Source organism: Macaca mulatta, chromosome 2 (assembly GCF_049350105.2).
Source record: "Macaca mulatta isolate MMU2019108-1 chromosome 2, T2T-MMU8v2.0, whole genome shotgun sequence".
In the NCBI taxonomy this organism is placed as follows: Eukaryota; Metazoa; Chordata; class Mammalia; order Primates; family Cercopithecidae; genus Macaca; species Macaca mulatta.
In genome coordinates this window covers 81,143,619-81,167,032 of record NC_133407.1, presented here as the reverse complement: position 1 = coordinate 81,167,032, position 23,414 = coordinate 81,143,619, and the positions used below count along the sequence as shown (strand labels likewise).

Sequence of the window (23,414 nt, the reverse complement as noted above, 5' to 3'; positions counted from 1 at the left end):
AAAAACAAACAAACAAACAAAACATTGGTTTTCTCTAGGAGCTGGTGTTTAAGACTGCAGGTTTACTGGCAGAGAAGGAACAGGAAGGCAAGGAGGGCACCAAATAAAACATAAGGATTATTTTCCAAAAAGGCCCTGGCCAACTGATACCTGAATATGGAACATGATCTCCCATATATCTTGGACTTTCCCATAAATTAATTGGTTCCCCTCTGTGGATGTTTTTGGCCCTTTTCTTATTTAATCGTTGTGTGGCACCCTGCTTTGCTATCACACTGCCATTTCCTCTTTGCGCTTTTGACAAAACCTGAGTCTATGGAACCTGTAATGGACTGGGCTAATGGGGACCTAGTTGGTATTTGTCCAATTTCTTGCAAGGAGACCGAATCCACTCTCAGTGAGATTTATTCTGACGGGCAGAAGCCAAGTCTTGCCATGTAAAATAATAAATGTGTTTCAGATAACATATTCTTGTACTTTTTTCCTAGAATAATTAGAACATTCATACAAATAGATTTAGTCTCCTTGAAATGTATTTAATTGCCTCTGTTATAAATGACTTGTAAACATGTCCATGCCATCTAATCTTTCTGATTCTCAGTTTGTAAAATGAGGGTGTTGAACTCTATGATCTCTAAGGTCTTTTCCAACTCCAAAATCTATGACCCGATACTTCTATTGTTTAGACAAAAAATAGGTCTGTTCTGAAATGTTCTGTAAGTTAGGCAGCAATCCAAACTGACTTTTTAAGAATTCACATAAGAAAAAAAAAAATTCTCACATAGAGTTCTATAGGATGAAGAGAGGGCCCATTCAGTATTTGTTTGCTCTCTGTGGGAAAGCTATTCTTTTTTTTCCTCTTTGAACAATATAAGGAAACAACTTATCTTTTACAATTTTTGGATTCAGTTCATGGAGGGTGTCAGTATTGTCTAGTGTTCCCAATGGGGACGTGAGAGTCTGAGATCCCAGGACTGGTTCCCAGCTTTTCTGCTCCTTTTGTGACCTTCAGAAGCCACAAAACAGCTCTCAAGACTCAGTTTATCTGCCTGAGAAATTGGGATCTTACTTCTTTACCACAGAGAAAACCTATTCTTAAACATTTTGGAAAAGGATTACAGCAGCCTAAAGAGTTAAGATGATTAACTTTAGTCTTTTGGGGTGTATACTAATGCCAGTCTTGGTTGCTTCTCCACTGCCTAGCACCAGATGCTTTTGCACAAGTAGTATAGGGTAGAGCATCACAGGCCTAATTCAGAAACTGTAAGAGTCCAACCAAAATGGGGCTGGCTTGAACTGCAGGTGACCCTTAGTACACCTGAAACAGGTTTGCTATGTAAAGTGTTAGTAAATCAAGTTGAAAGGTAAGAAAATGTAGGATTTGGGGCAGGGGTTAGGCTGAGGGGGAAGGGGGAAAACAAGCCTGAGGATTTTGTTGGAAGCATCTATTTCTATATAAACAGTTATCATCTAAATTAAAATGAATCTTAGCTATAGCTTAGGCTAAGCAAATTGTCCTACATTACTGCAGATATTTTCAGTAATAACTGAAAACTAAAAGCAAGCTTCCTATATTATCTGGTCAACTTTTCAGGTAAAAACACTTAGTAAAGTGTTAAGAAAGTGTGACAAACTTAATATTGTTTTACTGATTTCTCCAAATTAACACGAACCAGTGAAGTTTTACTATTGTCAGAAACTTGAAACAACCCAGATGTTCCTAAAAATCTCATGTATGGAGTGGGTAAATAATATTGCTTATAGTTACATAGTAACTGCTTGATTCAAAAATAGTAAGGTTGTAAATTTCAAATCAATCCCTAGAACCTCACTGCACAAAACACCAGGTTGAGAAAATAATTATGTTTGAGGTTTACGGTTTAGGATCCAACTATAACATCAGATCAGCTTTTGTGACTAAGAGTATTATTTGATCAGGATTACATCAGTAAGCATGAAATGAGCACTTGGATTTCCCAAGCACATGTGAAAATGGGAAACGCTCTAAAATGACCTTCCCAATACAGGTAGAAATAGCCAATTTGGGTATGTACTCCTTTGGCTTTTGTGTAAGAGAATCGAGTCATCATTCAGACATGTTTAAATGCTGCACTTGAGCTGCTTTTTTGCAAGGCGTGAACATGCTGGAGCTGCACCATGATTCATCATATTAAACTTCACTTGGTAGAAACATTACAAGGGAATAGGTTCTCTGTTTCCTAGGAAGTGCCTCTGCTCTACATTACTTCCCAATCGCCCTGCTCACCACTGCCCCTTTATTTCTTTGTAGCCTGTACCCTTAGTCCAGTGTGCGGCTACATTTGGACCAGAGGCCCCCATCCTGTGAAAAATTTAGATGGCTATAGCAGTAATCAAAAATACCAATAAAGTGTCACCAGTCCTCGCTGGTGATGTGGGATGGCGTGTGAGTGAGATATAAAAATGAATCATGAGGCAAGACATGATTGCTGCTCAGGCAACCATTTCCAAATGTGAGTGCACCCAGGTTGCATAAATGGTTCGGAATATTCTCCGTTAGGCCAAAAGGCTTGCAGATAACAGCATCAACTCATCAGGCTCCAAGGCCCCCAGGGACCCGGGAACAGAAGAGTTGTTGCTCAAGTGGCCGAGCCAAAAACATTTATATCTGGGCACCGTTGGATAAGCGGCATCTGCTGACAGGAACTGCTTGGGGTAAAGTTGGTTTTAAAAAATAAGCACCACAGTTCCCTGTGTTTAATACAGGACACCACAGCTTATATGCTTAATGCAGGAAGCTTTCTGAGGTGTAAAGAATGGTTAAGTAAATGAGTGGGATACCATTAATCTTGGTTTGTTTCAGCACTACATCTTTAGCAGTTGAAGGCGGGGGTGGAAAAGAAAAAGACTTGCTCCTAGCTCATAACCTGAGTGTTAAAACTGATGTCCTTCCCATTAAGGCCTGTAAACTCATTAGCACATGGCAATTTATCCTCTTTTATTTCTTCTCAATTATCCTATCATCCATTGTATCTGGATCTGATTACCCTTTCCCAGAGTCAAACATTATCTTGTAAATCATTTGCTTTAAGTCCAAGCCTGCCATTGCGCAGCTTGGGATTTGCTTAGGCAGGTAATAAATCAATTAGTATTAAACCTGTGGTGTCATCTATTTTCTTTCCTCGTGCTTAGAAAAAGGAACACCTGAAAACCTAGCTTAGGTTACATCACATTTTGGTGTATGCTTTTGAACAATACAGAGACATTTGCTCCTATTCCAAGGGGAAGAAAAGATAAAGGAAAACAAAACAAAACAACAAAAAAACCCCTCAAATCCTCAGTGAGGGCCTGGAAGACTGATGGCATTACAGGTATGTGGCCCTCATATTTCAGAGGTGACATTTTTAGTAATAATTGGGAACATCTATTATTCAAACATGAACATCAGAGATTCCATCTAAGATGATAGTCTCATTTTTATCCTCAAAATACAGTTATGGAGCCTGAAAGAAGACTGTGGTTCGTTTTTTTTTCTATTATTCTTTTATGTTATGTTCCGTTTCTTAGCACACATGCCGGTTGGCCTGATATGATCAGATAAGAAGAGTGAATGATTTTCAGGTGATTGTCCTCTCTTCCCCTTTCTATTCTAAAGGATGTCTCCTCTCCCTTTAAGTAGTATACTAATTTACTTAAATCATTTTATCTGCACTCCTAGAGCTAGTGCTTCATCCTTTGGCCGAGTTTCTGAACAGAGAGCCCAACCAAACAACTGTAGCTCAAAATTAAGCCCTGAGAGTTCCTAAATTAAAAGAAAAAAAATCCTCTCGGGTATCTCAACAATGAGTAGCCTCTCCTAAGTGATGCCCCATCCATGGGCTATATTAATTAGTGGAGATTCTGGCCCTCCTGGTCGGGGAAGGGGTGCCTGGAAGGGACTGTCAAACACGTGGCAGGGCCCCAGCAGGGGAGCTGGGTTTAGCTGTGGAGAACAGCGGTAGAGCTGTGAACAGAGCTGGAGAATGATGAGATTGGAGGGATTGGATGGCAATTAATAACAACTGACCCTGGGTCTGGCTGCTGAGATAGCAGCCAGCCCAGCCCCCTGGATGTACTTTCCTCTTACACATCCTGCCACTGACTTGCTTCACGTCAGGGCCTCCTGCCTGCTTCCAGTGGTTCTTCTGGTTTCAGTCCTTGGTTTTCACATTAGAAAAGCACACTCAGCGAGAACATGTGTGTGTTCTTCCTCCTATGGGTGGAGGGAAGAATCCTAATTTAGTAGTTTATTATTAATATTGGTTCAACTTTCAGTGTGTAGTATTATGGTGGGTACAGGGGTTGCAGATAACCATACAGCTGTGTGGCCCCACCCTTACGGGGGGGATGATGGAAAGCACCTCTGGAATGGTGCAAAGTCCCTCCCCTAGGACAGGGAATTTGAATCATGGAGTGGGCTTGTTAAAATGTAGACTCTGATTCAGCAGGTCCGCGGTGGGTTTGGAATTCTGCATTTGCAACCAGCTCCCAGTTGACATGGATGCTGACAGTCCATGGCACTTTACATTTTCTTTTCTCATGGCAAGAGTAACTTTTCAGCCATTTACCCTTTTATAGTCATTTGCAAATGCATCCCTTATTTCCCACTAGGTTCCAAGCCCCTTGAAAATATACTGTTACTGACTTGGTGAATATATAATGATTAATTGCCTTGATTTGTCAACTAGGGGGTCTGGAATCTAAACCCACTTCTGCTGCAAATGAATTTTGTGACATTGATCACTTTCACTGAAATCCCCCTGTCTCTGTATTGTACAATGTAGGGAGCAGGTGTGGACTAGAATTTGGGTGTTATTTAAAAGCAAGAGCAGGACCCAGATGTGAATGAAGGAAAAGACTCAGGTAGTGATGGGTCGCAGGGAATCCAAGAATGGATATAATGTTTTTAGGGCTCTAGCATTTTTTTTTTCTTCCCAGGATGTGGATCCCATGTTGCCAGACCTTATAAATTTCCAAGAAGCTAGAAATCTGATTTTTAAAATTAATGTAAACATCCTCTCACTTTTAAGTGTTGACAAGTAAACTAATTTTTTTTTTTAAAGGAAAAGAAACACTGATAATGAAATAATAGACTTTTGCAGGCCAAAGGCTGCCTATGTTTGCAGCCTCTGGCTTGGACTAGGCTCAAAAGCTTTCTACCAGCAAACACATAAGAACTACATTCACAACTAGCAGCCACGTCAAGCCAATAAGATCAACATTCGTGACGGACAAACCAAACCAATTCCAATGGTGGTTTGGAAGTGGCTGGTGTCTCAGAGCTCTGGACATTCCTGAGTTTCATATGTAAGACTGGTGGAAGGGGCTATGCATTGAGCACTGGCAGGTTATATGAGCTCTCTCAAAGGTATTTGCTCTATGCATGGCTTGTAGTTAGGTTTGTTCACATGTTTTCTGTTCTGGAAGTTGTGAAACATGTTTCCAGTTTTGGAGGTGGCTGTACTCACCTGTAAAATGTTCTGGAATTATGACAGTCATTCTCATAGAGGTAATGGGGTTTATAGGATAATCCAAGGGAGGTGATAACTAATCAACCAGAGAGTAATAATCTTTACCTTCTAACTTCTATGATCCCTTTAACAGGAACCACTTGTTCAACTGTCAAAGTTTTTCTCTTGACTCAAGTGCCTTCACCAGCCCTGAGTAGAGACTGCTACACTTTTCCCCAGAGGTGGCGCAGTATAAATGCGGAGACATACTTTATTTTACATGGATATAAATATCCCTAAATTAGGGTGTACACTTTCTTCATATAACTTTATTTGGTTGCAGAAAAGAATTGAGGGTCACAGAAGAGTATTATAAGAACTGTATCTTCAGTAGTTCATGATAGGTCCATACCTATCCATCATTTTCTGATGTTCAGTTTTTCTGACTTGAGTTCTCTGGAGCTAACCTTATAACGACACTTAGCCTATTTAAATTCTTTTTTTCCCATCTCTCTTAGATTGTGTAATTGTTTCATTCACATGAAGATGTGTCATGTCCTGAATTTTATATCCTGGAAAACATGTAGTAAGTCAAACTTGCTCAGACATGATGACACCACATAGACATGGCTGATTGGAAGAGGAGACAAATGGTTTAGTCTTAGATGTGAGATAAAAACTGGGGTTACTGGCAAGCATTAAATATTTATAAAGCAGCCAATCTTTGGTAGTCATCAGGGAGTGTTTTTGTATGAGGCATGTCAGGCTTTATAATTAGTTATGGGACTTATTATTATTTGAGTTTTTGCCATGCGATTTTCTGCCTATGAAGGGACCATTATTTTAAATGTGTAATAGGAAGAAAGAAATATTGTTTGAGAAAGTGGTCACTTTTCAGGTTTTAAACTTTTGAATAATAATTTATGTGACAGACTCAATCTAGTAGTGACTCTGAATGTTTTTAAATGACATTTTCAAGGATAGTGTTACACCAAAATAAAGATCATGAACTTTAGTGTAAGATAAAAATAATTCTAAATGTAGGTATCTTCGTCTGTCTTAAAGCTTTCTCCATTAGGAATAATAAAAACAAAATAAAAGACACAAAACAAGCCTCACATTTTCTTCTGGACAACATTGTACTTTTGATTATTAGCAGAAATGGCTTCGTTAATACTTATGGCATTTGTAAATGTAACTAAGAAAGGACTTTTTTTTTTTTTTTTTCCTGAAAGAAAGTTAATACATTACCACCCTAAGTTTCTATAAACTCTTAAGGGAGAGGAAAAGAAAAAAATCCTCCAAACCTTAATAAAAGTTCCCAGCAAAACCATTAGGGATTTCAATTATGAAGCTGTTCTCAAGACTCTTGTAAAGGTTATTTGTTGAACAATTTCTCTCTAACAGTGTATGACAAATTACTCGCTTGGCACTGTAAATGATGCACAAGCCCTCTAATTAGAATATAGCACTCGATATCTTTAAGACCTTCTAACATTTCTTAGTTAATATTATTCCTCACGAGCCTTTCAAAAGAAATGAGGACTTGTTTGTAGAGTCAAAATGGGTGATGGAGGATGGTGGACGGGGACCTTGCACAGGACTGGGAATATCCAGAAGCCACACAAAGAAAGGAAGGCTCTGACCCCAACAAGTTTTGATTGCAAAGGCGACTCTGATAACAGAGTTTTTTTTATTATCCATTGCTTTTAGCCTTATTTACCATCAGGTTCTCTTGCCACAAGCATGCTTTTTAGTTCTGACAGCCCTGAATTATGGCCATTGTGGGATCCTATCTCATTAACTGAAATGGGAGAATAAAACATCAAACAATCATAAAAATAGTTTGGCACTGTGAAACCACTTAGGAGCAGCTGTCAAACAGGTTGGAAGATAAACTTCTAAATAAAAAGAATAGAGAGAGCTGCAGTGTCCTGCCATATGCTTCCTCGGCATTATAGACTCCTTAATAATATGAAGTGCCTGTGTTTATGCAGAATAGGCCAGACACTCCATATATGATATTGATTATGCCTTAACCCCAATTTAGTAAAGACCTACTCCTCCTTTTCCTAATCAGATATTGCAGAAGCAGTTTTCTGAAAGAAAAAAAATGTCCCTAATGCCAAGCCATATTTTATCTGCGAAGGCTGTGGTGGGAGATAGGGCTTTGTCTTGCCTGTCATTGTGGCTAGGAGCCCAGTTTTAGGACAGCAAGGCCCCTCTGGGGCTCTTCTCCAGCAGTTTCCATCCAGCGATTCAAAAACATACATCTTTATCAAGCTGTTGTTGTCAGACAACATTAGATAATTAATAGGCCATTTGTCAGCCTGCACAAAACATGTTAAAATCCCAAACACAATCAGGATAAATATAGTTGCTTGCTCTCTGAAGGCTTTTTGTTCTGTCATGCAGCCATTGCAGGCAGATATTTGCTATTAAATGAGACTCATTATTAATCACATCTAATGTTAATTAATTAACCACCTCTGTATATTGAGGGCTCTCTGTGACTTTCAATTGTTTTAGGAAGCTAATTGGTAACTTAGCAGTTTACATCTAAGTTACTATTTCTCATTCCATTCATGTCAGGATTTTATTCGGTGAAATATATTTGCTTGCATTTGAGAAATTTCCCCTAAAAAGCCAACAGTTAAGGGTTTGTGTATAACTATGCGAGAAGTGATTAGGGAATGAAAGCTATGGAAAAATATGTAGCTGCCATTGCTTTTTCTCATGCCTAGCTTATTAAAAAAATATATATTTTTGTTATTTTCAAACCTCACAGAAAAACAGAAATATTCAAATCTAATTTTTAGTAGATGATGAAAATAAGGATGATACCCAGGGTTAGCCAAATTAGGTATTCATTCATCCACTCATTCATTCAAGAAATACATGGCAGGTATGTGTGGTCAGCTATTAGTCAATTCTAGGTCTTGTGAGAAACCTGGCCCCTCTGAAGCCAGCACAGAACTGCATTTTAGTTGTTTGAATCTGTGAGCTACTAGAAAGCAGGGACTTGACATCCATGATACACGTCCCGTTTGTGTCTAGCACTGTGTTCCTTTACATGGTAGATGCTGAGTTTGTATTCCTAGAACTGAATCAACAAATTCCAATACAATGTAAATATCTTCTAAATTCTGATTGGCTCATGAAGGAAGATGTGTAATATAATTAAACAGAAATAATAATATCAACATTGATCCATGATAGATTTATGTAGTGCATTTCAGTTTACCAATGGATTTCCCATATGTTAACTTATTTAATTTTTAAAATACTAACTTATTTAATTAAAAAATTTTTAACAATCATTTTTGTCCTACAAATAAGGAAAAGGCCTGTGTTTCCTAAGCAGACTCAAGCTTGACCTCTATCACTTGGCCTTTCAAAGAAATCAGCTTTGCTCTCCCAGTCTACCAAGCCGTAGTTGGGCTTGTGGCCATGAGTTGTGATGACCTGGCTTACCAAAGCATCTGATAATATTGACTGATGTCCATTGGAAGATTTGATCCATTCAAAGTTTTTTGTTTTGTTTTTGTTTTTGTTTTTTTGTTTTTTTTTTAATTGATGGCTATTGGGGAAGGACTACCTTGAGGGATCACATATATAAAAAAAGCATTACTAGAGACTAGTACTTTGAGAAGAGGAATTATTTGAACATTTCATCAGATAAACAGACAAGCAGAAGTAAGGGGAAAAAAATAGTTCCCCATCTTTGTGCTTTAAATTATCAGTTAGTGGTGGGGCTTTATGCCTCAGTTTAAGGCAAACCATGTCTATTTTAAACATGCTCACAGGATAGCTTTTTTCCACGTCTATTATGAAAATATTTTTAATGTCTTCTGTAACTCTTATTCGTATGTAATTATGAATGTCTCACTAAACGATAGAAATTTTGCATAAACTGTATTTTACATAGAAATAAAAATCACAAGAATAATCTATGGTATAATACACTAAAGACACCTCTCTAAAGTGTAGCATACAAAATGTAATTTATAACATTGCTCATTGAGACCTAGAATATTTTCCCTTGCTATCTGGAACTTGTTGGAAATGGGCATAAGAAAGAATGGGAAATTTTTCCACAGTTGATGGCATGGATGGTGGAGTACCTGGAGATACATGCAGCATTAAACAAACGGGTAAACATGTAACAAGCAAACCAAAGACCCAGCAGCCAAGCCAGTTACTTTCCCTTCTCTCTATAACCACTGCAACCTCTTCACAGCTAAGATGGTTAATATTTTCGTAGTACATATTCCTATTCATTTTTGCAAGTAGAGTTCCTTTTATGTATAAGACTTTTTTTTTACAGAATAATTTTTAAATTGGAAATAAGATGCTGTGCACTTGTGAATATCACATTTTGCTTTTTTGTTTTCACCATCTCAACTAAGGTCTAAATGAGAAAGAGAGAGAGAGAGAGAGAGAGAGAGAGAAGTATTTTCAGTCCAAATACATAGGGCATGAAAACCTCACACACACACGCATAGAACAACTTCAGAGCTTAAATTGCTTTTTCCCTGTTGAAGGGCTGTTGTTGAATTACATGTAGGATGGAGAAAGATGACTGAATTAAAAAAATGTCCTTTAGCTAACAAAGATCTAGATTGGAATTTAACTTGAACCAGTCTGAGTGATATTCCAGAGGCTTTTATTGCTGGAAATAGTGAATGGAAAACAGTTACGCTAAGTGGAAATATTTTATATCATAGGTTGCCATACTCTAGATTATAATTATATGGCTTTTGCATTCGGTTCCCATTATGAACTTGTGAAAGATCCTTTTCTTCTTATGCAGAGTCTTGGCCTCATTTGTAATAATAGCTCCTGACGCAGAGCTTTTGTGAAAGTCTCTGCTTTTACTTTTTTAAGGTAAACTCAGTGGTATGTATAAGGAAGTAGGGAGATTGGCCACGTTGACTAAATCCGTTGTCAGGATCTGTGTGTTTTCATGCTCTCTCTGAGGTAAAAAATGAAGGCTCCCTTCAAGAGAACACAGCGTGACTACTCCAACAGCGTGACTACTCCAACTGTCTTCTCTGGCCTCTTTTTTTGTCATTTTTTTTTTTGTTTTGTTTTGTCCTGAAGATGTAAGCTGCTGTTGTCTAGAGGGAGAGGAAAAGGTTTTTCCTAGGGATGTTAATTTCAAGGCTGAGTAGTTTCCAGTCACTAGGCCTTGCTGGAAGTTTCCTTCAAGATTTGCCTGGAGGCAGCAGGGGCCTATTTGTCTCACCTGCAAGGAACATGGCCTTAAAAAAAAATAACAAGAACTTTTGGAAGCTTTTTAAATTAGCACCTTAGAGTCTTTGGTTTTAGACTGCTTATTTGTTAATTCTTGTGGCGATTTTCTTCCTGGTGCTGTGTGTTTAAAGTATTAAATCGTGAACTTCCCATACTGTCTTCAAAGCTTTTTACTCAAGGGGCCAAATAGGTTTATGTTAGTGTCTTGAGCATGACACATAATTCAGAAATAATATTTGTTCTGGCATAGCCTAATAACTATAAAATTGAGATGCAAACCAGAAAAAATTTATTTAAAGTCCATAATGCCATTTTAGAGGGAAATATTCTTTATTCCTTAGACAGAGTAAGAAGCTGCTCTTGTCCAAATTATGAGTTATGAAACCTTCAGACATAAAAGAAAGCAAAATTGTTGAAATGTTATTGGGACATAACTTTTCTCCCCAGTGTTTCTTTGTTGTGGAAAGAATAAGGAAAAATAAAACAGCAGAAATCTTTCTACAATATTCTTACAGAGAAAACGAATTAGAGGGAATTTGCTACCCAAGTTTACACCTGCTTTGCTCTTCTTTGGTCTCCAGTTTGACACCATTAAGGAAAGTGAGGATTTCAGCCAATCACAGCTGATGGTTTCATTGTATTTCTTTTTTTCTGATGGCATAACATCCTATATTTCTTTACATATTATCTCAGACATACATGCATGTTGTTGGATAATGAGATATTCAACATAGCTTACCACCACCCCACCAAATTATTAAGCTATTTCAAAACAAGAAATAATGCTGAGGGAAAATTTGTATTAGCTTGATTGATTATCTTATTTTAATCCATATTAAAGCTTTAAGTCTCTAGGCGTGGCTCTTTACTTCTAACACCTCATAAATTATAGCTATAATGAAGCAGTCATTTATCCTGAGCTGATGATAAATGGCTTGCCCTAGGAGGAACTAAAGAATAGGCAAGTAGATCATTTTCATATTTGGTGAAAACAATATTAAGTACCCAGACCTCAGTGATTGCCCTAATAAATGAATAATCTGAGGTGAGGGGCTTGGCAGTCAGTGTAAAAAATAACCTGAGCTTTCTCTGTCATTTGTCAGGCTTTGCTATGACAGCATGCATTATGGGTAAATGAGCAATCAGCAAGAACTATGTTATGGCTGGGATGTTTTTGAGAAATTTATCATATGCATTGCTTAGTACCTTAAGACCTTAAGGCTTAATGGCTATAGTGCATGACTGCAAGTGAGCACAGTTCCTATTTACCATGGTATGCTTCATTTGTGCTCCATCTCTCACCTTAAAGAAAGAAAAGACCTTTCATGATTGAGCTTCATTTGGCTTTGCTTTTAAAACTTTAAGGTCTATATATGATGTTCTCTCTGTTGACAGATACTACTCCTGTTAGATTGGCTAAAGGAGATTTTGGAGACGTGATTTCAAATAAAATTTTAGGGTCAAAAATTTATCATTGTATGGAGGTGTCAAAGTCTGGATTCCAGTGTACTTGAAGCCAAATGTATTATGGAAAGTGACATTACTTCCTTATAATAGTATTAAATATTTAATGGTACTTAAGAATTAAATGATTTTCCACCCTCCTCAAACCACCGAACAGTTGATCCCTTTCATTTATTATGGAATTGGAAATAACGAAGAGTAGTTGAGATGTGAATACTTCACTGGAATTATGCAATGTGTTATGACAATGTCTGACCCATTGCGATTTGCTGCCATATGTAGTGAAAAAGGAAACTAGGAGGCAAACTCCTCTTTCCAGGCCAGGGGTCTCACGTGCACACTCCTGTGGATGCTATTCTAAAATATTTGATTAAAGAGAATGTGTCTTTACCAGTACCTCTCCTGCCATAATATCCCAACTTTACAGGTGCCTTTGAAGTTAGATGCACACCAAATTAAAAATCTGGCTTTTCCTAGCTGGATAAATTTGTTTATTAGTTACTCTGAACATCATTTTACTACTGTGTAAAATGGTGAAAACACTGTCTTGAGGGATTGTTGTGTGGCACAAATGAGATAATGTATAGAAGATGCTTAGCATATGATGGGTGACCTATACATAAATACTAAGTTAGTTCTATGTCTTCTTAAAATCCTGGTCAGGCACCTAAGAATTCTCAAAGTGTGTAACATGAGTCGCATTTTACAAGATATGGTAGCAAGGCTAGTTGCTTGGTATATTAGATCAAGGAGCTCATGAGACAAATTCAATTACATGAAAACAGTTTTTGAATGTCTACTGTAGGTCAGGTTCCAGTGATGACCTAAGGATCACCTCACCATTGGTCACCATCATCACCATAATAGCTTCTAATTTCTCCCCTCTCCTAGCTCTCATCCATAGCAGTTTCTAGTTAAATTCCAGACTACAGATCTGATCACACCATGACTCCTAGTTGCCCAGCCATTTAGCACCACAAACAAGGGTTTAAATAATATACTTCCAACATATCATTTCGGCTTCATATCTTGCCTCCTCTTTTATGCCTATATTCCAGCTATGCAGAGCTACTCACCAGTCTTTCAATTTGTAGGTCACAGTTGTGCTTTTTCTTTGCCTAGAATGTACTTCCTTCCACTCAACTGTCTTGGCATGGCCAAATCCTCATTTGAGATGTATTTCAAATTTGAACTCTGATGTGTAGCCTTTCCCATCTTTCCAGGTTGAGACGGTTTCTTCCTCTGTTTCCTGAATACTTTGTGTATAATAAACCACTCCTCATGTTGTGCTGTAAACATCTGTTTGTGTGCTCTGCTTCCCACTGTGGACTCCTTGAAGACAGTTACAGAGTCGACATTTTTACTTCTAGAAATGAATATGGTACCTGGAACACAGTAGACACTTTTATAAAGGTACTTTGTAAACGTAAGAATTAGTGAGAAAGGTATGATTCTGCCTTTCTTTGACATCTCAAACTCAGAGTCAGAAAAGTTCTCCGTGGGGGATCTTAACCTACGGAACCCCACACTCTGCATTATTCATCAGTTCCCTCCCCCAGTCAACTAAAATCTACAAAACGCCTGCTTCGCCTGGCTGCCTTCTGGCTACTGAATGAGAAGGTGAATTTTATAGGAAGGTAACATAGAAGAAAGAGGTGGAGCAGGAGAACTCTAGGGAATGGGTGACAGAGGGCACCAATAAGACTTAATTCTTCTGCCCTTGGGAATTGTAGACATCTTCACAAGGGATCAAGAAACTGAGTGGTTCAGAGCAATTTCCTTTACATCTCAAGGATGAGGAAGCCTTTAACTAATGTAGAATCTTCTAGATTGCAGGTAAAATGAAGGAGTTGGATTTCAATATTTTACAATGAGGATCCCTTTTCATAACATAAAATAATTCGTAGACCTTTAAGTATTTACTGGTTGACAAAATTATACTGAAAAAAATAACTGAAAATTCAGTAACAGTTAATTAATTTTCCACTTAGTGAATCACAATGGCATGTGCAGGGAGCGCCTAAAGCTTGGTGCACCCCTGAACCAGCCATCCTGATAGGGATGAGGGCAGTAGTACTGCATAGTCATTAAGAGTATGGGCTTTTGAATCAGCTAGACTTGGGTTCAAATCCTGGTTCTGAAACCAGGTATATGATCATGAGAAGCTCTCTCAGTCTTAATTTCCTTATCTGAAAAAACAGTAATATTGACCTCATAGTGGGTGCTGGTGTGGGATTTAAGATAATAATGGTAGATAAAGATAACGCACAACACACAGAACTACTACCCACTTAATTATCAGGAATGGGAGGGTAGCTTAGCAAGTTCTGTGATGTAAACTCAGGGCAAGGTGGCTCTGTGGAAGATTAGGCTTATTTGTGTAGAGTAGAGAGTGTCTGTATTAGTTTGGTTTTATGCTGCTGATAAAGACATACCCAAGACTAGGAAGAAAAAACAGTTTAATTGGCCTCCTACATGGCTGGGGAGGCCTCAGAATCATGGCAGAGGTGAAAGGCACTTCTTACATGGCAGTGGCAAGAGAAAATGAGGAAGAAGCAAAAGCAGAAACCTCTGATAAACCCATCAGATCTCGTGAGACGTATTCACCATCACGAGAATAGCAAGGGAAAGACCACCCCCGTGATTCAATTACCTCCCCCCGGTCTCTCCCACAACACGTGGGAATTCTAAGAGATACAATTCAAGTTGAGATTTGGGTGGGGACACAGCCAAACCATATCATTCCACCTGTGTCCCCTCCAAATCTCATGTCTTCACATTTCAAAACCAATCATGTCTTCTCAACGGTCCCCCAATGTCTTAACTAATTTCAGCATTAACTCAAAAGTCCACAGTCCAAAGTCTCATCTGAAACAAGGCAAGTCCCTTTCACCTATGAGTCTGTAAAACAAAAAACAGCCTAGTTGCTTCCTAGATACAATAGGGGTACAGGTATTGGGTGAATACAGCCATTCCAAATGGGAGAAATTGGCCAAAACAAAGGGGTTACAGGGCCCATGCAAGTCCAAAATCCAGTGGGGTATTCAAAATTAAAGCTCCAAAGTGATCTCCTTTGACTCCTGGTCTCACATCCAGGTTACACTGATGCAAGAGGGGTTCCCATGGTCTTGGGCACCTCTGCCCCCGTGGCTTTGCAGGGTAGGGCCTCTCTCTTGACTGCTTTTATAGGCTGGCACTGATTGTCTGCAGCTTTTCCAGGTGCACAGGACAAGCTGTCGGTGGATCTACCATTCTGGAGTCTGGAGGATGGTGGTCCTCTTCTCACAGCTCTACTAGACAGTGTCCCAGTAGGGACTCTGTGTGGGGGCTCTGACCCCACACTTCCTTACCGCACTGCCCTAGCAGAGGTTCTCCATGAGGGCCCTGCCCTTGCAGCAAACTTTTGCCTGGGCATCCAGGCATTTCCATACATCTTCTAAAATCTAGGTGGAGATTCGCAAACCTCAATTAGTGACTTCTGTGCACTCACAGGCTCAACGCCATGTGGAAGCTGCCAAGACTTGGGGCTTCCACCCTCTGAAGCCACAGCCTGAGCTCTACGTTTGTCCCTTTCAGCCATGGCTGGAGTGGCTTGGACACAGGGCACCAAATTCCTAGGCTGCACACAGCATGAGGATCCCGGGCCTACCCACAAAACCACTTTTTCCTCCTGGGCCTCCATGCCTGTGATGGGAGGGGCTGCCAAGAAGGTCTCTGACATGGCCTGGTTACATTTTCCCCATGGTCTTGCTACTTATGCAAATTTCTTCTGTTGGCTTGAGTTTCTCCTCAAAAAATGGGTTTTTCTTTTCTACTGCATCATCAGGCTGCAACTTTTCTGACTTTATGCTCCGTTTCCCTTTTAAAATGGAATGCTTTTAACAGTGCCCAAGTCACCTCTTGAATGCTTTTCTGCTTACAAATTTCTTCTGCCAGATACCCTAAATCATCTCTCTCAAGTTCAAAGTTCCACAAATCTCTAGGACAGGGGCAAAATGCCTCCAGTCTCTTTGCTAAAACATAGTAAGAGTCACCTTTGCTCCAGTTTCCAACAAGTTCCTCATCTCCATCTGAGACCACCTCAGTCTGGACCTTATTGTTCACTATCAGCATTTTTATCAAAGCCATTCAACAAGTCTCTAGGAGGTTCCAAGCTTTCCCACATTTTCCCATCTTCTTCTGAGCCCTCCAAACTGTTCCAACGTCTGCGTGTTACCCAGTTCCAAAGTCACTTCTATGTTATCGGGTATCTTTTCAGCAACACCCCACTCTACTGGTACCAATTTACTTGCTTTCATGCTGCTGATAAAGACATACCGGAGACTGGGAAGAAAAAAAGGTTTAATTGAACTTACAGTTCCACATGACTGGGGAGACCTCTGAATCATGGTGGCAGCAAGAGAAAATGAGAAAGAGGCAAAAACAGAAACCCCTGATAAACCCATCAGATCTCGTGACACTTACTCACTATCACGAGAATAGCACAGGAAGGACCAGCCCCCATCATTCAATTACCACCGCCTGGGTTCCTCCCACAACGTGTGGGAATTCTGGGAGATACCTTTCAAGTGGAGATTTGGGTGGGTACATAGCCAAACCATATCTGTGTTGCTCATTAAAGTCTGAAGGGGCGTGTCTTAAAAATCTGTGACGAGAAGGATGGACTGTGTTGTGACACATCTGGTAAAGGCTTTCAGGTATCTTCCTTGATATGAGAACTGAGAGTCCTCATAAGATTTGAGAGTAAGGGTGACAAGATCAAAATGATACTTCAGGAAGTATGAACAAGATTTGAAAGCAGATGGTATGAGAGACAGGGCAAAGGATAACTTAAACACGTTTCCAAAGTTATCGGCTATCAGTACGAAGAAAGAGCCACGTGATGCGGTTATGAGAAACTTATGAAAGAGTGAGTTTGGGGGTGAAAATGTGGGGATTATAAGAAATTCTCTATTTAGTGGGATTTAATGTGAAAAGGCCTCACAGACCTCAAGAGAGCGGAGGAGCCAGAGCTAACTATCTAGTACTGAGAGTCCTCTTCTGTCCTCGGAGAGAACTGAAACAGTTGTTCAGAGTAGCTGGACTTTTCCCTGTGATCCTCAGGGAGGGACTGCTAAAATAAAAGCCTAAACTGAGCTCTGCTGGGTTTTCAGATGAGCAGTGAAATCAGCAGATCCAGCACTGTCAGTGAGAAACAACGGAAGAGTGTGGAGAGATGAGCCTGTTCAAATAGGAGAATGAAGAATAAAAGAAATGCCATGGGATTGGGTAAGATGGAGGCTGTTGGCAAAGTCAGAGAAGGGCTTTTCATGGAATGATGAGAACAGAAGACAGGTTAAAGCCTTAGTTACCTGAGGGCGGATACAGAAGGCATTCTGTTTTTTGTTTTGTTTCCCTGCTTCTTAACACTGTGATTGGTTCCTAAGATGCTCAAAGATATTACAATGTAAACATGGGTATTTAATGCAAACCTATTTCATAGATCACAATAGGTCTTGGGGGAGATTGGGGCTACATTTCTTCCCCCTTCCCTTCCTCCCACAGAGAGTAGTGCAGTGCCTTAAACACCACAATAGTTACACCGTAAATATTTTATGACTGAGTGAAGGTAAAGGAGGGACTTAATGTGAGGGGCATGAATGGAATCTTTGATGGTGGCATTTGGAAGAGAGTCAAGGAGCTTGCTCACAGGGAAGAGACTCCACTGGAATTTCCATTTGCAATATATTCTTTTCCATGGGATACCAAAGAATTTCAAAGCAGATTGGAAGGAGAGAAATCCCAGAACTGGGATTTTTTTTTTTTTTTTTGACACTGTGGTGGAATAAATCCTCTTTCAAGGGGTTTATTCACTGAAATTCAGCAGATACTGAGCACCTGTCGGGTGCTAGACACTGAACTAGGTTCCGTGAAAATGTTGAAAAGAATACAGACCTCCAGTCAAATGACTGTAATACAAAGCAATGTATTAGGGCTGTAAAGATACTACTCCATTTGACCAATTCTGCATTCAGGGTCAAAAACTGTAAAAAGAAAAAAATGTGAAAACCTCATCGATGGTGGTGTTTCCAAAGTTGTGGGGCACCTTGAGTCCAGTAGTGGAAAAGAGACCACAAAAACTGTTTCTGTGCCTTCATCTGCAATAGAAAACCCTTCTCACTTATTTGTTTTGCCTGTTTGGCTCTTTTGATGTCTTTATTCTTCCACTAAAAGTTAGTGGTCACCATCTCTACAATCTCCTAAATATATGATTCTTTGACATGAAACATCTGAAGCTTCCTTTCCCAGCATAGAAGAGATTACATTAGTATACCCACCTAATTGGGATGCTTACCTGCCTAGTCACTACGGACATTTTTATGTTGTTACTAGCAACCTCTTATGTTTTCTGTGCTTACTAGAAAATAAAAGCAGAATATTAAAATGCTCTGATTCATACTTTAATGGCATATAGAAGTTACTCATAAGAAGTGTAACACAAGCCTGGGCAAGGTGGCTTACACCTTAATCCCAGCACTTCGGGAGGCTGAGGTAGGCAGATCATCTGAGGTCAGGAGTTCGAGACCAGCCTGGCCAACATGGTGAAACCCCGTCTCTACTAAAAATGCACGCCTGTAGTCCCAGGTACTCAGGAGGCTCAGGCAGGAGAATGGCGTGAACCCAGGAGGTGGAGGTTGCAGTGAACCAAGATCGTGTCACTGCACTACAGCCTGGCCAACGTAATGAAACTCTGATTACTAAAAATACAAAAATTGACTGGATATGGTGGCTCGCGCCTGTAATCCCAGCACTTTTGGAGGCTGAAGTGGGTTGATCAGCTGAGGTCAGGAGTCTGAGACCAGCTTGGCCAAAATGGTGAAACCCTGTCTCTACTAAAAATACAAAAATTAGCTGGGTGTGGTGGCACGTACCTATAATCCAGCTACTCGGGAGGCTGAGGTAGGAGAATCGCTTGAACCTGGGAGGTGGAGGTTGCAGTGAGCTGAGATTGTGCCACTGCACTCTGGCCTGGGCAACAGGGAGAGACTCCATCTCAAAACAAAACAAAACCAAACATTAGCCAGACATGGTGGTGGGCACCTGTAATCTCAGCTACTCAGGAGGCTGAGGCAGGAGAATCACTTGAACCCGGGAGGTGGAGGTTGCAGTGCACCGAGATTGCACCATTGCACTCCAGCCTGGGTGACAGAGCAAGACTCTGTTTTTTGTTTTTTTGTTTTGTTTTTAAAAAAACAAAAAGAAGAGAAGAAGAAGTGTAACACAGCTAAAAAAGCATCTTTTATTTCTGATATTCCCATCTGCCAAAAAATTTATGCATATTTGACATAATTGCAGACAAGTTCATTGTAACAACTAAAGTCTTTCTACATGCACATAATACCATGGTGTTATCTGAGATTTGAGATGTTATACATCTCTAATTTGCTAAGGAAATGTAAAATGAACACTCTTCTGTCTCCTATAGGTCTTTCTATTTTTTGATAAAGATAGAGTTATTGGGTTTGGTGAAATGGACATATGCTTACTAGTATATGTCAGTGAATGTGCTAACAGGCTTGTACTGGTTCAGAGTTTTAAAAACACCGCATGTTCTCACTCATAGGTGGGAACTGAACAATGAGATCACTTGGACTCGGGAAGGGGAACATCACACACCGGGGTCTATCATGGGGAGGGGGGAGCGGGGAGGGATTGCATTGGGAGTTATACCTGATGTAAATGACGAGTTGATGGGTGCTGACGAGTTGATGGGTGCAGCACAGCAACATGGCACAAGTATACATATGTAACAAACCTGCACGTTATGCACATGTACCCTAGAACTTAAAGTATAATAATAATAATAAAATAATAATAATAATAAAAATAAATAAATAAATAAATGGGTATGATTCAAATATTTAAGTTGCTATATACACTCAAAGTATTGCTTGGTGACAGAGGTTATTATTATTGTAAAATTTTTCATTTGTTACCAAATCTTTGTCATACAACACAGAAACATGAATATCTTGGTTGCACTGCTTTAGAGATGAAGGTTCTGTCCAAGGCACCAATGGCTTGAATTTCTCCTGGAGAGCCGTGGACTCTGTCTGTCCACTCAGCTCAGGCTGAGCTGTCACATCAGCCAGTTTGGGAAATGGCTGCATGTGTATCTACGCAGGCTGCCCAGAGCAATGCCCAGGATTATTAGACTCACTGTTGTCTATATTCCTTATGTCAGTGCAGTTTCTGCTCCTTGAGATTATTTAAACTATTTGGGAAATCACTTGTGCACCTAAGGTATGGTCAGCTCTGCAGATAGGAGGATCAGCTGACCTCTATGCCTTTAACGAGATGAAATTTTCTCAATGATCCTGGTATTTAATCCTTAGTAGACCACCAAGCATGAATCTCTTTTCTTATCCAGAGGTAATTACTTGACCCTTGGGTCTGGGGTGAGCTGTCTAAACTGGTGGAGAGAAGAGTCTAGTTGTGTTTAATTTCTCATCTCCCCCTCCTAACATCACCAATATGAAGGGGAAAGAGTTGTTTCCCTCAGAAGCTCTGGAGGACATATGGTTTATCCCTAAAAAGATGAGCAATGATAACAGGTCTCATTACAAGTGTGACAATTGTAACTCGACATAAAATAATCCAATCCTTGTCAATTCACTCAATTGCAAACTATTTAGAGTGTCATCTTCCCCCACCCCAACCCCACTCCCTCCTCCCACCCCATCCCCAGCCCTTCCAGCACCTTACATGCCAACAGGCTTCCATCTTCCTTCAATCCCTTGGTCATTGGGTTTCCCTTTCCTGGAATGCTTTTCTTGGACCTCCACTTGGCAAATTTTACTTATCTTTCAAGCCTTCCTCCATGAAACCTTCCTTGGCCCCAGCGTGGGCTCCACAACCCCTCTGTTTTTATTCTCTGTCTATTAAAGCATTTAGCATTTCAACAAGAAGGCTTCCCAACAAGATTGTGAGCTGTGTACAGCCAAGCAAAATTTTCTTAATTATTGTTATTTTATCATATAATTCTTGATATATTGAAAAGAATATGTATATACATATAAAAAACATATGTGATATATGTAGAAGTAATGGAATGTAAAAATAAAATGAACACCTGTGAACTCACTACATAACTCAGGAAGTAGAACACAACCAAATTATTTTCTCTCTCTATGTGCATTTTCCCTATTTCATTCTTCTACCTTACTCTAGAAGTGAGCCTTCCTCTGAACTTTACTTTTATCATTCTTCTACTTTAAAAAATGGTTTTATTGCTTATGTATGTATTACCAAACAATATATTGTTTGGCTTTGCTTGTTTTTGAGTTAGAAATTTTTTCCTGGGTCTTGCTTTTCTACATGCAACATTTTGTTTCCAAGATTCACCCATGTTATTCATTTTCACAGTTGTATAATATTTCATTCTGTGCCTATACCACTGTTTATTTATTCATTTTCTTGTGGCTATGTCTTTTGGGTTTGCAGTTTTTCATATAAGGAATGTGGACAAGAACAGCCTCATACATGTCTTCTAGTATGTACATACAAGACTGGAATTGGTATGTCAGGGATATAGCGCAAGATAGTACAATATTGTTTGGAAGTAATTGTGCCAATTTACATACACACACCAGCAATGTGCAAGAGTTTCTGCATTCTTCACATATTTATATTGCTTGGTATTATCCTATTTGCCAATCTAGGAGATGTAAAATACTATCTCATTGTAGCCTTAATTTGTATTTGATTTCACATGTTTGTGGATCTTTTGGGTTTCCTATTTAGTGAAATCCTGTTTATGTTTATGGCCTATTTTAACATTGGGTTTTTGTTTTAGTCTTATTTATTTTAGAAGTTTCTTTTATATTCTGGATACTAATCCTTAGCTAATTATATATATATTTAAATATCTTTCCTAGTTTGTAGCTTGTCTTTTCTTTCCTTATGCTATCTCTAAATGAACAGAAGGTCTTATTTTAATGTAGTCTGTTTTATCAGTCTTTGCTTTTATGGCTAGTAATTTGTAGGTCTTGCTTGAGATTGTTTTTAATTTATGTTTTAATCTCTGCCCCAGCACCCAACCTAGATTCACAATTACAGTAAATTTTGGTTGAAAATAATGAATTAATAAATACTACGGACAGAAGATTAATAAAAAAATATTTTATTTGCCAGGCACACATGGTTTTAAATGTTTGGATCGAACACTGCATATTGGAACAAGAAAACCCGATAGTACCTGAAACATTCCTTCACATGTTGGCTGTGGCCAGCTCTATGGCCAGTTAGTACCCCATCCATATCCCTTTACCATTTCTGTGCATCCTCGCATGACTTCCAAATGCTTTGACTGAGGCTGCCCAGCCTGAGCATGGGGCAGGTCAGAAGTGTGAGGAATTACATCCCCTGGGATAAGCTCTCAACAAATGACTGATGGGAATCAGTGGATAAAACCCCAGATCCCTCACCTCAGCTGTGCTGATCTAGAGTTCCCCAGTGCTAACTTGGTTGATAGCATACCCTTTGTTGACTTCTGGCCCTTCTCTGTCTCACTGTCAACTCCTTTAACCCATCCTTCCTGGGACTACCTCTGAAATAAACTATGGACTCTTGAACCATTGTCTCAGGGTCTGCTGGTGCAATTAAGAATGTTTGAATGTCAAATTTTGACTGAGAAACTTGAATACTTATGATTTAGGATTGAATATTAAAAAAAAACCCAAAATATTCTTATTGTTATCCTGTAATTGGGCAGCTATTACTGGGTGAAGCACAGAGTGAGAAGGTGTATAGTTTAGGGATAAAGTCTGTGGGCTCTAGAGCTAGACAATCAGGGTTTGAATTATGGCTTTTTAAAAATGATTTATTCTTTTTCCTAATATTACTGCTTCAATTTCCTTACATGTAAAATGGGGATGAGAGTAATATCTACCTCATGGGCTACTATGAGGATTAAATGAGTTAATATATGCAGAGTGCTAAAACTAGTGTTTGGCTCATGGTTGTGTCATATACTTTCCTGGAGCCATTGAATAATAAAACATCCCTTGATACATTTTAGGAGGATGAGATTTTTATGCATTTCTTGTCACTCTATATATGACATTGCAATTAGGCTCTGCTAAAAGTTTAGGAAGTCTGGTCCAGCCATTCAAAAATAATTTTCTAATTGGTTTAAGGAAAAAGTTCTAATCTGTGTTGAACTCTACTTTGAGAGTATAATGGATC

At 39.3% G+C, this 23,414-nt stretch overlaps 1 protein-coding gene across 10 annotated transcripts in view; it reads left to right on the top strand.

Moving 5' to 3' along the window:
• Positions 1-23,414, top strand: part of MECOM (MDS1 and EVI1 complex locus) — a 594,123-nt gene that overhangs the window by 215,870 nt on the left and 354,839 nt on the right. For 2 of the 10 annotated variants that reach the window (XM_077991639.1, XM_077991638.1), the window contains exon 2: positions 17,342-17,456. The exons of the other annotated variants lie outside the window; for them this stretch is intronic. In XM_077991639.1, coding sequence (XP_077847765.1) covers positions 17,426-17,456 — 31 coding nt within the window. In that variant the 5' untranslated portion in view covers positions 17,342-17,425. The remainder of the gene's footprint in view (positions 1-17,341; positions 17,457-23,414) is intronic. 10 annotated transcript variants of the gene reach the window in all.